The 15,873-nt window shown below is 42.1% G+C and overlaps 1 protein-coding gene across 1 annotated transcript; it reads left to right on the forward strand.

Annotated features, from left to right (window-relative positions):
- The first annotated feature begins 424 nt into the window (after positions 1-424).
- Positions 425-13,135, forward strand: LOC136933334 (zinc finger protein 721-like). Its single transcript, XM_067228650.1, has 4 exons — positions 425-2,909; positions 3,006-3,630; positions 6,638-7,225; positions 12,218-13,135. Exons 1-4 carry the CDS (start codon positions 425-427, stop codon positions 13,059-13,061), a joined length of 4,542 nt encoding a protein of 1,513 aa, XP_067084751.1. The 3' UTR covers positions 13,062-13,135.
- Positions 13,136-15,873: the final 2,738 nt, after the last annotated feature.

The raw sequence follows: 15,873 nt of genomic DNA on the forward strand, positions 1-15,873 counted from the left end.
ACGGTGTTACATGTTTTCTCCAGACAAAATAAACCTGAAAAACATACACCTCACCAAATGATCACAATTACATATGCAGGGTGGACATTATGACAGACAAAATATTTCCTTTATATGTAAAATCTGAGTTCTCATTAGCTTGGTGCTGTTTCCTCCAGATCCCCCAATGGCCATCCATACTTGATTGTGGGCGGAGACTAGACAGAGAAGACATCTTGTGGCTCCAGAGAGACTCACCAGAGAGACTACAGAGAGAGATTCAACCAGAGACCGCAGTGCCCAGAGAGAGGATCAACCAGAGACCGCAGTGCCCAGAGAGAGGATCAACCAGAAAGAGCAGTGACAGAGAGAAACAAACTTCTAGAGACTAGATACAAGACAGGATCCAGAGATACTAGACAGAGAAGAAAGAGACACCAGAGTTATGGAGAAACATCACTGCGACTCTTGTGGGAAGAGCCTTTCCTCATCCAGTAGCCTCCAGAAGCACATGCTGATCCACACTGGAGAGAAGCCCTACAGCTGTGACGTCTGTGGTAAAACCTTTAGACAGGCTGGTACTCTCAACGTTCACCGCAGGATCCACACTGAAGAGAAGCCATACAGCTGTGACCTCTGTGGTAAAACCTTTAGCCAGATTGGCAATTTCACAGCTCACCGCAGGATCCACACTGGAGAGAAGCCCTACAGCTGTGACCTCTGTGATGAAACCTTTAGCCTGGCTAATACTCTCAACGTTCACCGCAGGATCCATACTGGAGAGAAGCCCTACAGCTGTGACCTCTGTGGAAAAACTTTTAGCCAGGCTGGCAGTTTAAGAGGTCACCGCAGGATCCACACTGAGGAGAAGCCCTACAGCTGTGACCTCTGTGGTAAAACCTTTAAAAAGGCTGGCCATTTCACAGTTCACCGCAGGACCCACACTGAAGAGAAGCCCTACAGCTGTGACCTCTGTGATAAAACCTTTAGCCTGGCTAGTACTCTCAATGATCACCGCAGGATCCACACTGAAGAGAAGCCCTACAGCTGTGACCTCTGTGATAAAACCTTTAAAAAGGCTGGCCATTTCACAGTTCACCGCAGGACCCACACTGAAGAGAAGCCCTACAGCTGTGACCTCTGTGGTAAAACCTTTAGCTTGGCTAGTACTCTCAATGATCACCGCAGGACACACACTGAAGAGAAGCCCTACAGCTGTGACCTCTGTGATAAAACCTTTAAAAAGGCTGGCCATTTCACAGTTCACCGCAGGACCCACACTGAAGAGAAGCCCTACAGCTGTGACCTCTGTGGTAAAACCTTTAGCTTGGCTAGTACTCTCAATGATCACCGCAGGACACACACTGAAGAGAAGCCCTACAGTTGTGACCTCTGTGATAAAACCTTTAAAAAGGCTGGCCATTTCACAGTTCACCGCAGGACCCACACTGAAGAGAAGCCCTACAGCTGTGACCTCTGTGGTAAAACCTTTAGCTTGGCTAGTACTCTCAATGATCACCGCAGGACACACACTGAAGAGAAGCCCTACAGCTGTGACCTCTGTGATAAAACCTTTAAAAAGGCTGGCCATTTCACAGTTCACCGCAGGACCCACACTGAAGAGAAGCCCTACAGCTGTGACCTCTGTGATAAAACCTTTAGCCTGGCTAGTACTCTCAATGATCACCGCAGGACACACACTGAAGAGAAGCCCTACAGCTGTGACCTCTGTGATAAAACCTTTAGCCTGGCTAGTACTCTCAATGATCACCGCAGGACACACACTGAAGAGAAGCCCTACAGCTGTGACCTCTGTGATAAAACCTTTAGCCTGGCTAGTACTCTCAATGATCACCGCAGGATCCACACTGAAGAGAAGCCCTACAGCTGTGACCTCTGTGATAAAACCTTTAGCCTGGCTAGTACTCTCAATGATCACCGCAGGATCCACACTGAAGAGAAGCCCTACAGCTGTGACCTCTGTGATAAAACCTTTAGCATAGCTAGTACTCTCAATGATCACCGCAGGACCCATAATGAAGAGAAGCCCTACAGCTGTGACCTCTGTGATGAAACCTTTAGCCTGGCTAGTACTCTCAATGATCACCGCAGGGTCCACACCAAAGAGAAGCCCTACAGCTGTGACCTCTGTGATGAAACCTTTAGCCTGGCTAGTACTCTCAACGTTCACCGCAGGATCCACACTGGAGAGAAGCCCTACAGCTGTGACGTCTGTGGTAAAACCTTTAAAAAGGCTGGCCATTTCACTGATCACCACAGGACCCACACTGAAGAGAAGCCCTACAGCTGTGACCTCTGTGATAAGACCTTTAGCCTGGCTAGTACTCTCAATGATCACCGCAGGACACACACTGAAAAGAAGCCCTACAGCTGTGACCTCTGTGATAAAACCTTTAGCCTGGCTAGTACTCTCAACGTTCACCGCAGGATCCACAATGGAGAGAAGCCCTACAGCTGTGACGTCTGTGGTAAAACCTTTAGCCTGGCTAGTACTCTCAATGATCACTGCAGGACACACACTGAAAAGAAGCCCTACAGCTGTGACCTCTGTGATAAAACCTTTAGCATGGCTAGTACTCTCAATGATCACCACAGGACCCATACTGAAAAGAAGCCCTACAGCTGTGACCTCTGTGATAAAACCTTTAGCCTGGCTAGTACTCTCAACGTTCACCGCAGGACCCACACTGAAGAGAAGCCCTACAGCTGTGACCTCTGTGGTAAAACCTTTAAAAAGGCTGGCCATTTCACAGTTCACCGCAGGATCCACACCGGAGAGAAGCCCTACGGCTGTGACCTCTGTGGTAAAACCTTTAGCCAGGCTAGTACTCTCAACGTTCACCGCAGGACCCACACTGGAGAGAAGCCCTACAGCTGTGACCTCTGTGATAAAACCTTTAGCCTGGCTAGTACTCTCAACGTTCACTGCAGGACCCACACTGAAAAAAAGCTCTACAGCTGTGATGTCTGTAATGAAACCTTTAGCCATGCTCGCAATTTCACAGCTCATCGCAGGATCCACACTGGAGAGAAGCCCTACAGCTGTGACCTCTGTGGTAAAACCTTTGCACGGGTTGACAGTTTCACAGTTCACTGCAGGATACACACAGGAGAAAAGCCCTACAGCTGTGACCTCTGTGATAAAACCTTTAGACAGGTTGGCCATTTCACAGCTCACCGCAGGATCCACACTAGAGAGAAGCCCTACAGCTGTGACCTCTGTAGTAAAACCTTTAGACTGGCTAGTACTCTCAACGTTCACCGCAGGATCCACACTGGAGAGAAGCCCTACAGCTGTGACCTCTGTGGTAAAACCTTTAGCCATGCTGCCAGTTTAAGAGGTCACCGCAGGATCCACACTGAAGAGAAGCCCTACAGCTGTGACCTCTGTGGTAAAACCTTTAAAAAGGCTGTCCATTTCACAGTTCACCGCAGGATCCACACCGGAGAGAAGCCCTACAGCTGTGACCTCTGTGGTAAAACCTTTAGCCAGGCTAGTGCTCTCAACATTCACCGCAGGATCCACACTGGGGAAAAGCCCTACACCTGTGAATGCTGCGATAAAGCCTTCTCTACCTCAGGTACTTTGAAGAATCACAGTAGGATCCACACAGGAGAGAAGCCCTACAGCTGCCCACACTGTGACTACTCAGGTAAAACAAATGGCAATCTGAAGAGTCACCTGCGTATCCACAATAGAAAAAACCCAAAGCAGTGATGTGTGGGGCCAAGCTGTCCCAGCAGTCACCACCTGAGAGAACTTCTGTATGACCCACAGCTGGAAGAACTACTGGCCTACACCTACTGGGACAGCACATGCAGTAACACCAGATCTACAGTCCAACATGTCAGCACACACACAGGAAATGATACTCTACCCCTCTAACGATGGAGGGGAAGCTCTGTCAGACTGGGTAGAAACCTGGTCAACTCTGGCTGACACCTTTCTGTTCTGAAGCAACTGAATTCAAGCACGTATAATTTTCTGTTGTTGTTTTAAAGGATCTGGTATTGTAAATATAGAAGATGTTGAGGGGCGTGTGGGTTGTTCCAAACACACCATGAAATGTATTTCCTGTGATCGTAGACTTGGTGGTTCTGATGTAGAGGGTTACTGTGTCTCTCACCAAGTGATCATTTGCTATGGTTTTTCAGACCATACGGAATATGCTTCAGACAAAACTGACTATGTTGAATCTGTCTATATTTACTCTGACTATATTGAAGTCCTGTTGTTCTATGAACTTTCTTTCTGCTATTCTTTCTACATACACTAGTTGTTGCTTTGGATAAAAGTGCCTGCTAAATGAATATTCATTGCTTCACGTTGATACTTAATTATCACTTAGATTCAGTCTGTTAGCTTTTGTGGTAAAGCTTTGGTGGTAAAGCCTTTTGTCAAACTGATTTGAAAAGTAATGTACAAATAAAGCTGCCTGAAATACCTTCTCTATCTCTATATATGTTTTGTGACAGTTCACCTAAATTGGGTGGTGTTTCCAAACTACTTGTGAACATAGGACAGAAGTTACTGACAAACTGTATTTCACTGCATTTTAGACTTGTTTACAGAAGGATGTTATTGTCAGCTTTGGATGTCCATTATGCTCATGAGTATGTGTAACATTCAGGATTGTAATAATAATTCAAATCGTATCTCAACAAACTTCTTTCTTAAGTTTAATATTGTGCTTTATCGCGTTGTACATTCACACTACAATACTGGATATGATCCTAACATTGGAAGGCCAGAAAATGTTTTTTTTTTTTTGTATTCAAAATAACACACCATTTAGGCTTACTGAGATGGGCTTGTAGCTGTGAATAAATTCACCTATACACGTCAAGACACACAAACTTGTTTCTTAAGTTTAATATTGTGCTTTATCGCTTTTATTACATTAATGTTACAATAGTGGATAGGATCCTGACACTGGAAGGCCAGAAAAAGTAGTTGTTATCCAAATTAACACACCATTTAGGCTTACTTAGATGGGCTTGTAGATGTGAAGGAATTTCCCTTACACTTCAAGTATCATAGAAAGCGATTTACTCGATTGGATACCAAAATAGTCAGAATCTGTTTCAATAATTAGTTGTCCTAAAAAAAAATCCTGAATAATGTTGCCTATGACCAGTCCAATGCACACTGATCTTCATCCATTGTAGAATATGGACACACATTCTCTGTATTTACATTTGCAAGTCAAGGGTCATGAGCATGAATGGTTGTAAAACAAAGGGGTTAATAGTCCTATTTACCAGATGATAGCCTGATAACAGGGCATTTACACTTTTCTCTCCTGCCTCACTGGAACCTTTTCATACAAACTGTATTTTACCCTCCAAGTTAGATCTCTTAGACTATTGCATAACCTGCTGTGTGTCTATAATATAAACTTTGATAAAGTTCCTCTTTGTTTGGGTTAAATGAACGTCTTCAGATGTGCAATTTGCATCCGGCAGAGAAATGATTCACAAAAAAGTGGAAACTATGAAAGTTTTCATATTTGAGTCAAGTTCCTGTAAGGATACAATATTTCTCCTTATTCAACTGTCTATGGCTGGCTGCCATCTTGGAGACACACAAAAAAGGGCCTGTCCATATTCCTCGTAGTAAGATCGGACTTCTCCAGGGGGGGCATACCGTTAGAGAAAGAAATAGGTGGGGTTGTTTTTTATAATCTAGACAATAATTTCTGTAGGTAGCAAGAGTCCATGTACTCAAAGAGATCTTGCCATCTAAACTGACACATAGGGTACATGAACCATTTGTTACAATATAATTACACCTCCCATTCCCTTTGAAGGTCATATTAGCTGCAAACACACTACAGAGGAACCGTTTTGGTAAAGTGCAACAGTTTCCATTAAGGTTATGATATAGGCTAATGCATTTCACCTAGAGTGACAGTAAGAATGCTTTGCTGGAAAGAGGGGAGGACGCACTGGTGTTACATGTCATTATGGACTGTACCAGCGACTTGAACCTACCTAATATGCTCAAACAAAAGCATCAGAAACACAAAAAGTGATATTATCCTTCTTCATGAACATCAGTAGTTAAATTGAACTCTAAAGGTTGCACAACCACACAGAGACAGTAATTTGCATGAAATGCTTGTGTAGTAACTAATCCTATATTATTATTTAGAAGAAAATGTAATTACTATAAGGAGGAGTTGTATGCCAGGGATAACGTTTTTATCACAGTGTTACATGTTTCTCCAGACAAAATAAACCTGAGAAACATACACCTCACCAAATGATCACCATTACATATGCAGAGTGGACATTATGACAGACAAAAGATTTCCTTTATATGTAAAATCTGAGTTCTCATTAGCTTGGTGCTGTTTCCTCCAGATCCCCCATTGGCCAACCATACTTGATTGTGGGCGGAGACTAGACAGAGAAGACATCTTATGGCTCCAGAGAGACCCAACCAGAGAGACTACAGCAAGAGAGAATCACCCAGACAGCAGTTCAGTTGCTCTACAGAGAAAGGATCAACCAGAAAGGAGAAGTTCTAAAAAAAGTTCTAAAACAAGCTTCTAGAGACTACATAGGATCCAAGACAGGATCCAGAGAGACTAGACAGAGAACAAAGAGAGATCAGAGTTATGGAGACGCATCCATGTGACACCTGTGGGAAGAGCCTTTCCTCATCCAGTGGCCTCAAGAAGCACATGCTGATCCACACTGGAGAGAAGCCCTACAGCTGTGACGTCTGTGGTAAAACCTTTAGACAGGCTGGTAATCTCAATGTTCACCGTAGGACCCACACTGAAGAGAAGCCATACAGCTGTGACTTCTGTGGTAAAACCTTTAACGAGGCTGGCAATTTCACAGTTCACCGCAGGATCCACACTGAAGAGAACCCCTACAGCTGTGACATTTGTGGTAAAAAGTTTAACCAGGCTGGCAATTTCACAGTTCACCGCAGGATCCACACTGGGGAAAAGCCTTACAGCTGTTACCTCTGTGGTAAAACCTTTGGACGGCTTGATAGTTTCAGAAATCACAGCTGGATCCATACTGGGGAGAAGCCCTACAGCTGTGACCTCTGTGGTAAAAAGTTTAACCGGCTTGACAATTTCACAGTTCACTGCAGGATCCACACTGGGGAAAAGCCCCACGGCTGTGAATACTGTGATAAAGCTTTCTCTACCTCAGCTTCTCTGAAGAATCACAGCAGGATCCACACAGGAGAGAAGCCCTACAGCTGCCCACACTGTGACTACTCAGGTAAAACAAATGGCAATCTGAAGAGTCACCTGCGTACCCACAATAGAAAAGACCCAAAGCAGTGATGTGTGGGGCCAAGCTGACCCAGCAGTCACCACCTGAGAGAACTTCTGTATGACCCACAGCTGGAAGAACTACTGGCCTACACCAACTGGGACAGCACATGCAGTAACACCAGATCTACAGTCCAACATGACTGCACACACACAGGAAATAATACTCCTGTAACGATGGAGGGAAGCTGTGTCAGACTGGGTAGAAACCTGGTCAACTCTGGCTGACACCTTTCTGCTCTGAAGCAATTGAATTCAAGCACATATAATTTTCTGTTGTCGTTTAAAAGGATCTGGTATTGTAAATATAGGAGGTGTTGAGGGGTGTGTGGGTTGTTCCAAAGCACCATGAAAATGTATTAGCATTTCCTGTGATCGTAGACTTGGTGGTTCTGATGTAGAGGGTTACTGTGTCTCTCACCAAGGGATCATTTGCTATGGTTTTTCAGACCATAAGGAATGTATTTCAGACAATATTGACTGATTATGTTGAATCTGTCTATATTTACTCTGACTATATTGAAGTCCTGTTGTTCTATGAACTTTCTTTCTGCTATTCTTTCTACATACACTAGTTGTTGCTTTGGATAAAAGTGCCTGCTAAATGAATATTCATTACTTCATGTCGATACTTCATTATCACTTGGATTCAGTCTGTTAGCTTTGTTGGTAAATGTAAAGCCTTATGTAAAAATTGATTTGAAAAGTGATAAACAAATAAAGTTGTCTAAAATTCCTTCGCTATCTTGGTTGATTTGTTTTGTGACAGTTCACCTAAATTGGGTGAAGTGTTTGCAAACTACTTGTGAACATAGGACAGAAGTTACTGACAAACTGTATTTCACTGCATTTTAGACTTGTTTACAGAAGGATGTTATTGTCAGCTTTGGATGTCCATTATGCTCATGAGTATGTGTCAGGGTTTGAGGGGTGACCTAGTGGTCACTGGGTTTCGTGGCAGCGCTCTTTCTGTCAGCAGCTTTTTCCTTCTCATCACCTGTTCCCTGTTTTGCGCTGATTACACCCCTTATAAATACCCTCTGTTTTCCCTCCTTCTTTGCCGAAGAGTTTTGTTATGTTTGAGACCAGGGGGGTATTCCAGGTAGCGGGTTTAACAAACTCTGAGATTAACCCTGAACTCAGAGTTGAGTTACTCTAACATGGGAAACTCCGAAAATTCGGTTCCAGAACACCTGATATGAATTAGTTAATTCGACTCGGAGTACGTCAACTCTGAGTTTAGCGCGTGCACGAGTTCTACTAAAAGCCAACATCTATGGAGCTCCGATACTAGGATTCACCATGGAAAAAGGCGACAAAAAAAGGGCTTCCTATTTCACCGCAATGGAATTGGAAATTTTAATCCGTGCGTATGGCGAGTCCGAGCACATATTTCAGAAAAAAAGTAATAAGGCTGTAGCTGCGAAGGACAGACAATTGGCGTGGGAAAGAATTGCTGATCGAGTCAATGCGTAAGTTTGAATTTAGTCCATAAATCGAACATTTAATTTCCGTTAATATTACAAGTGTTGGAATTGTAATTTAATCAAATACAATGTCCATATAGGTGCAATCCCACAGGCGTGAAGCGCACTTGGCAACAACTGAAAATTAAATATAAAAACGTAATACAAATAGGTAAGGCATATTTAGCCTTTTGGCCTATGATGGGGATGTGGGTGCCATCAATGCAGCCAATCACATTGGGAAATCCTGCAAAATGGAAAGGATTTACTCATCCCAGTCTGAGATTGCAACATTGTCATTCACATGATTTCAAATTTCTTCATTGACTTAAACTGAATGTGTGCTACATCAGTCACCTGAAATCATGTGAAATTCCTCTTTGATGGTCCTTAGAGGTTTGTGCCCAGGAAAGACTACGTAGGTCTGCAGTAGGCTTTTCAGTGCCAGGGCCACTTTTCTTATGGCTCGGCTGACTGTTGCTTTTCCGAGATGTTCTGCATCGCCAATGTTGTATAGGAAACTCCCGTTGGCAAAGAAACGGAGAGCAACGCATATCATTTGGTCTGTTCTGAGAGCACGTCCACGGTGTGTTACATTAGCAATGTATGGGTGGAGAATGTTGGTGAGATAAATTATTGAATGTGATGAAAAACGGTAACGTTCGCGTAGGTATTCATCGGGGAATGAAAGTACATCCAATCGCGGTCTTAAAATCCTCTCCTAGCGTAAGGCTATGCGAATTATATTTTGCTCAAAATCGATTGGCCGACCCAGGAAAGGACACCCCATGTCTGCAAACTGTTTCAAGATCCGAAAGTGGGTGGGGATTGCTAGGAAAACGCAGAGTTTTTCATAGAAAACCTGCTAGCGAGCAGGTTAGTTTCACCGCGTAAGTTACCATGGCAACTTACCAAAAGGTTTCGTTACCTCTCTTTCTGGAACGTGGAACTCGGAGTATGCCTCTTTTCAGGGTTAAACAACTCAAAGTTTTCACTAAACCCGCTACTTGGAATACCCCCCAGTTCTAGACCCTGCGATACGCTCCTTGTTCCAGCCATGTTGAACCGCTGCCTTACCCTTCCCTGGACGTACTGGATTGCCTTCCCGATCTCAGACCCTGCCTTTCCTGACTACGTTTTTCGGACCATCCCTTTTTGAGTTACCTTCTACGGCTTGTTTTCTGTTTTTGTTCCAGAGCTTTGCTTGTGAGATTTCAGTTGTCCTTTAATAAACTTCCCGTTCCGCACTCCGCTTTTGGGTCCTCCTTGCAGCCAGCCGTGACAAGTATGTGTAATATTCAGGATTGTAATAATAATTCAAATCGTATCTCAACAAACTTCTTTCTTAAGTTTAATATTGTGCTTTATCGCGTTGTACATTCACACTACAATACTGGATATGATCCTAACATTGGAAGGCCAGAAAATGTTTTTATTTTATTTTATTCAAAATAACACACCATTTAGGCTTACTGAGATGGGCTTGTAGCTGTGAATAAATTCACCTATACACGTCAAGTATCATAGAAAACAATTTGCTTGATTGGATACCAAAATAGTCAGAAGCTATTTCAATAATTACTTGTCCTAAACAAACATCCTGAATAATGTTGCTGGTGACCAGTCCAATGCACACTGATCTTCATCCATTGTAGTGTACGGACACACAAACTTGTTTCTTAAGTTTAATATTGTGCTTTATCGCTTTTATTACATTAATGTTACAATAGTGGATAGGATCCTGACACTGGAAGGCCAGAAAAAGTAGTTTTTATCCAAATTAACACACCATTTAGGCTTACTTAGATGGGCTTGTAGATGTGAAGGAATTCCCCTTTACACTTCAAGTATCATAGAAAGCGATTTACTCGATTGGATACCAAAATAGTCAGAAGCTGTTTCAATAATTAGTTGTCCTAAAAAAAACTCATGAATAATGTTGCTTATGACCAGTCCAATGCACACTGATCTTCATCCATTGTAGAGTACAGACACACATTCTCTGTATTTACATTTGCAAGTCAAGGGTCATGAGCATGAATGGTTGTAAAACAAAGGGGTTAATAGTCCTATTTACCAGATGATAGCCTGATAACAGGGCATTTACACTTTTCTCTCCTGCCTCACTGGAACCTTTTCATACAAACTGTATTTTACCCTCCAAGTTAGATCTCTTAGACTATTGCATAACCTGCTGTGTGTCCATAATATAAACTTTGATAAAGTTCCTCTTTGTTTGGGTTAAATGAACGTCTTCAGATGTGCAATTTGCATCCGGCAGAGAAATGACTCACAAAAAAGTGGAAACTATGAAAGTTTTCATATTTGAGTCAAGTTCCTGTAAGGATACAATATTTCTCCTTATTCAACTGTCTATGGTTGGCTGCCATCTTGGAGACACACAAAAAGGGCCTGTCCATATTCCTCATAGTAAGACCGGACTTCTCCAGGGGGGCATACTGTTAGAGAAAGAAATAGGTGGGGTTGTTTTTTATAATCTAGACAATAATTTCTGTAGGTAGCAAGAGTCCATGTACTCAAAGAGATCTTGCCATCTAAACTGACACATAGGGTACATGAACCATTTGTTACAATATAATTACACCTCCCATTCCCTTTGAAGGTCATATTAGCTGCAAACACACTACAGAGGAACCGTTTTGGTAAAGTGCAACAGTTTCCATTAAGGTTATGATATAGGCTAATGCATTTCACCTAGAGTGACAGTAAGAATGCTTTGCTGGAAAGAGGGGAGGACGCACTGGTGTTACATGTCATTATGGACTGTACTAGCGACTTGAACCTGCCTAATATGCTCAAACAAAAGCATCAGAAACACAAAAAGTGATATTATCCTTCTTCATGAACATCAGTAGTTAAATTGAACTCTAAAGGTTGCACAACCACACAGAGACAGTAATTTGCAAGAAATGCTTGTGTAGTAACTAATCCTATATTATTATTTAGAAGAAAATGTAATTACTATAAGGAGGAGTTGTATGCCAGGGATAACGTTTTTATCACAGTGTTACATGTTTCTCCAGACAAAATAAACCTGAGAAACATACACCTCACCAAATGATCACCATTACATATGCAGAGTGGACATTATGACAGACAAAAGATTTCCTTTATATGTAAAATCTGAGTTCTCATTAGCTTGGTGCTGTTTCCTCCAGATCCCCCATTGGCCAACCATACTTGATTGTGGGCGGAGACTAGACAGAAAAGACATCTTATGGCTCCAGAGAGACCCAACCAGAGAGACTACAGCAAGAGAGACTCACCCAGACAGCAGTTCAGTTGCTCTACAGAGAAAGGATCAACCAGAAAGGAGAAGTTCTAAAAAAAGTTCTAAAACAAGCTTCTAGAGACTACATAGGATCCAAGACAGGATCCAGAGAGACTAGACAGAGAACAAAGAGAGATCAGAGTTATGGAGACGCATCCATGTGACACCTGTGGGAAGAGCCTTTCCTCATCCAGTGGCCTCAAGAAGCACATGCTGATCCACACTGGAGAGAAGCCCTACAGCTGTGACGTCTGTGGTAAAACCTTTAGACAGGCTGGTAATCTCAATGTTCACCGTAGGACCCACACTGAAGAGAAGCCATACAGCTGTGACTTCTGTGGTAAAACCTTTAACGAGGCTGGCAATTTCACAGTTCACCGCAGGATCCACACTGAAGAGAACCCCTACAGCTGTGACATTTGTGGTAAAAAGTTTAACCAGGCTGGCAATTTCACAGTTCACCGCAGGATCCACACTGGGGAAAAGCCCCACAGCTGTGACCTCTGTGGTAAAACCTTTAGGGTGGCTACAACTCTCAATGTTCACCGCAGGATCCATACTGGAGAGAAGCCCTACAGCTGTGACCTCTGTGGTAAAACTTTTAACCAGGTTGGCCATTTCACAGCTCACCGCAGGATCCACACTGAAGAGAAGCCTTACAGCTGTTACCTCTGTGGTAAAACCTTTGGACGGCTTGATAGTTTCAGAAATCACAGCTGGATCCATACTGGGGAGAAGCCCTACAGCTGTGACCTCTGTGGTAAAAAGTTTAACCGGCTTGACAATTTCACAGTTCACTGCAGGATCCACACTGGGGAAAAGCCCCACGGCTGTGAATACTGTGATAAAGCTTTCTCTACCTCAGCTTCTCTGAAGAATCACAGCAGGATCCACACAGGAGAGAAGCCCTACAGCTGCCCACACTGTGACTACTCAGGTAAAACAAATGGCAATCTGAAGAGTCACCTGCGTACCCACAATAGAAAAGACCCAAAGCAGTGATGTGTGGGGCCAAGCTGACCCAGCAGTCACCACCTGAGAGAACTTCTGTATGACCCACAGCTGGAAGAACTACTGGCCTACACCAACTGGGACACCACATGCAGTAACACCAGATCTACAGTCCAACATGACTGCACACACACAGGAAATAATACTCCTGTAATGATGGAGGGAAGCTGTGTCAGACTGGGTAGAAACCTGGTCAACTCTGGCTGACACCTTTCTGCTCTGAAGCAATTGAATTCAAGCACATATAATTTTCTGTTGTCGTTTAAAAGGATCTGGTATTGTAAATATAGGAGGTGTTGAGGGGTGTGTGGGTTGTTCCAAGGCACCATGAAAATGTATTAGCATTTCCTGTGATCGTAGACTTGGTGGTTCTGATGTAGAGGGTTACTGTGTCTCTCACCAAGGGATAATTTGCTATTGTTTTTCAGACCATAAGGAATGTATTTCAGACAATATTGACTGATTATGTTGAATCTGTCTATATTTACTCTGACTATATTGAAGTCCTGTTGTTCTATGAACTTTCTTTCTGCTATTCTTTCTACATACACTAGTTGTTGCTTTTGATAAAAGTGCCTGCTAAATGAATATTCATTGCTTCACGTCGATACTTCATTATCACTTGGATTCAGTCTGTTAGCTTTGTTGGTAAATGTAAAGCCTTTTGTAAAAATTGATTTGAAAAGTGATAAATAAAGTTGTCTAAAATTCCTTCGCTATCTTGGTTGATTTGTTTTGTGACAGTTCACCTAAATTGGATGAAGTGTTTCCAAACTACTTGTGAACATAGGACAGAAGTTACTGACAAACTGTATTTCACATTTTTTACATGTTTACAGAAGGATGTTATTGTCAGCATTGGATGTTCATTGTTCTCATGAGTATGTGTAATATTCGGGATTGTAATAATAATTCAAATCGCATCTCAATAAACATGTTTCTTAAGTTTAATATTGTGTGTTATCCCTGTTTGTACATGTATGTTACAGTAGTGGATAGGATCCTAACATTGGAAGACCAGAAAAAGTAGTTTTTATCCTAAATAACACACCATTTAGGCTTACTTAGATGGGCTTGTAGATGTGAAGGAATTTCCCTTTACACTTCAAGTATCATAGAAAGGGATTTACTCTATTGGATACCAAAATAGTCAGAGGCTATTTCAATAATTACTTGTCCTAAACAAACATCCTGAATAATGTTGGTGGTGAACAGTCCAATGCACACTGATCTTCATCCATTCTTGTAGAATATGGACACACATTCTCTGTATTCGCAAGTCACGGGTCATGAGACTGAATGGTTGTAAAACAAAGGGGTTAATTGTCCTATTTACTAGATGATAGCCTGATAACAGGGCATTTACACATTTATTTCCTACCTCACTGGAATCTTCTCATACAAACTGTATTTTACCCTCCAAGTTAGTTTAGATTTGTTCTTATTAGACTATCGCATAACCTGCAGTGTGTCTATAATATAAACTTAGATAAAATTCCTCTTTGTTGGGGTTAAATGAATGTCTTCAGATGTGCAATTTGCATCTGGGAGAGAAGTTACTCACAAAGCAGTAGAAACTATTAAAGTGTTCATATTTAAGTCATTCCTCTAAGGATACAATGTTTCTTCTTATTCAACTGTTTATGTCTGGCTGCCTTCTTGTGTGTGTGTGGAGACAAAGAAGACTGTGGAACAGAGCTGTGTTAAACATCAACTTAATGGAGGAGTTTTGGGTACATTGGGAGTTTTTTGGAGTTATCATCAAAAAGAGCAATACTGCCTCAATTAACAGGGTGAGGGAGATTGCTAAGCAAAACTAGCTGGCTGGTTAAGTGCATAAGTTGTAGGCCTATCCTAGGCATGGAGGCTAATTGACAAAAACAGACATAAGTGCAATGCTGTTAATTAGCCAACTTGGATGTGGACAAAGTGAAGCCTTTCTGACAGTAATCATTTGTCTGTCTTCTCAACAGGAGCCATCTCAACAGCCAAAGAGTAATGTAACAGTAAGTAAAAACTGTATTTGGACAAAAACACTGCAGAACATCTTTGTTTGGATGTAATTAGGCAACCCTCAACTCCACCCTTTGCAGGGCTCTCAAGTTTTATCAAAAGTTTGCTGGTGAAGTTTCTGATTGGCTGGTTTATAACTGTGTAACTCGAGACAACTATCTACTCGGCAGAAATCTGCACCTCATCCATTAATTGTATATAGCGGGACAAGTTATCCCTTACTTCTCAGCGAGAGAAATTGTTGAAATTCGTGAGAGCTCTGGATTAGCTTGTTTGATTTGAAGAGGGGCTTGTATGATTTTGGGCTTTCCTGCATTGCCTTTAAAATGTCAGCATTTAGTAGATGCTTCAATCCAAGCCATTTACAGGGGGGATATGAATTTACCACCTCTTGATGTGCTGTCAAATGCTATGCTAATCTGCTATATCAAACAATTGTGAATAGTTACAAAAATGACTCTCCCATATCTTTCCAATAAATCTATATATATTACTCCTAAATAATAAATGTAACAATCAAGAAGATATGGAATTCAAAAAGTGATGCCAACTGTTTTCTTAAAACAATTGACTGCTTTTATATGCGAAGGACCAAAAAAAGATTTCAAAGCAGAATAGATTCCAAATGGAGAATGAATAGGAGGGTTTCTGTTGCTCCTCAGGATTAAAAGGCAAAATGTGTGCTCTTGCATCAGTTCCACTCACATCAAAAAATGACATGACAAGCACGTGTAGTTAACACTTAACTACACTTAACTGAGGAGGGACTGAGACTTTGAAAATTACATAT

This window comes from Osmerus mordax, chromosome 25 (assembly GCF_038355195.1).
Source record: "Osmerus mordax isolate fOsmMor3 chromosome 25, fOsmMor3.pri, whole genome shotgun sequence".
NCBI lineage: Eukaryota > Metazoa > Chordata > Actinopteri > Osmeriformes > Osmeridae > Osmerus > Osmerus mordax.

Coding starts and splice junctions, on each gene's coding strand:
- LOC136933334 (XM_067228650.1), top strand. CDS start 425: ATGGAGAAACATCACTGCGACTCTTGTGGGAAGAGCCTTTCCTCATCC. Junction 2,910..3,005: donor TAAAACCTTTAGCCTGGCTA/GTACTCTCAACG, acceptor GCAATTTCACAG/CTCATCGCAGGATCCACACT. Junction 7,226..12,217: donor ACAGGAGAGAAGCCCTACAG/CTGCCCACACTG, acceptor GGAGACGCATCC/ATGTGACACCTGTGGGAAGA.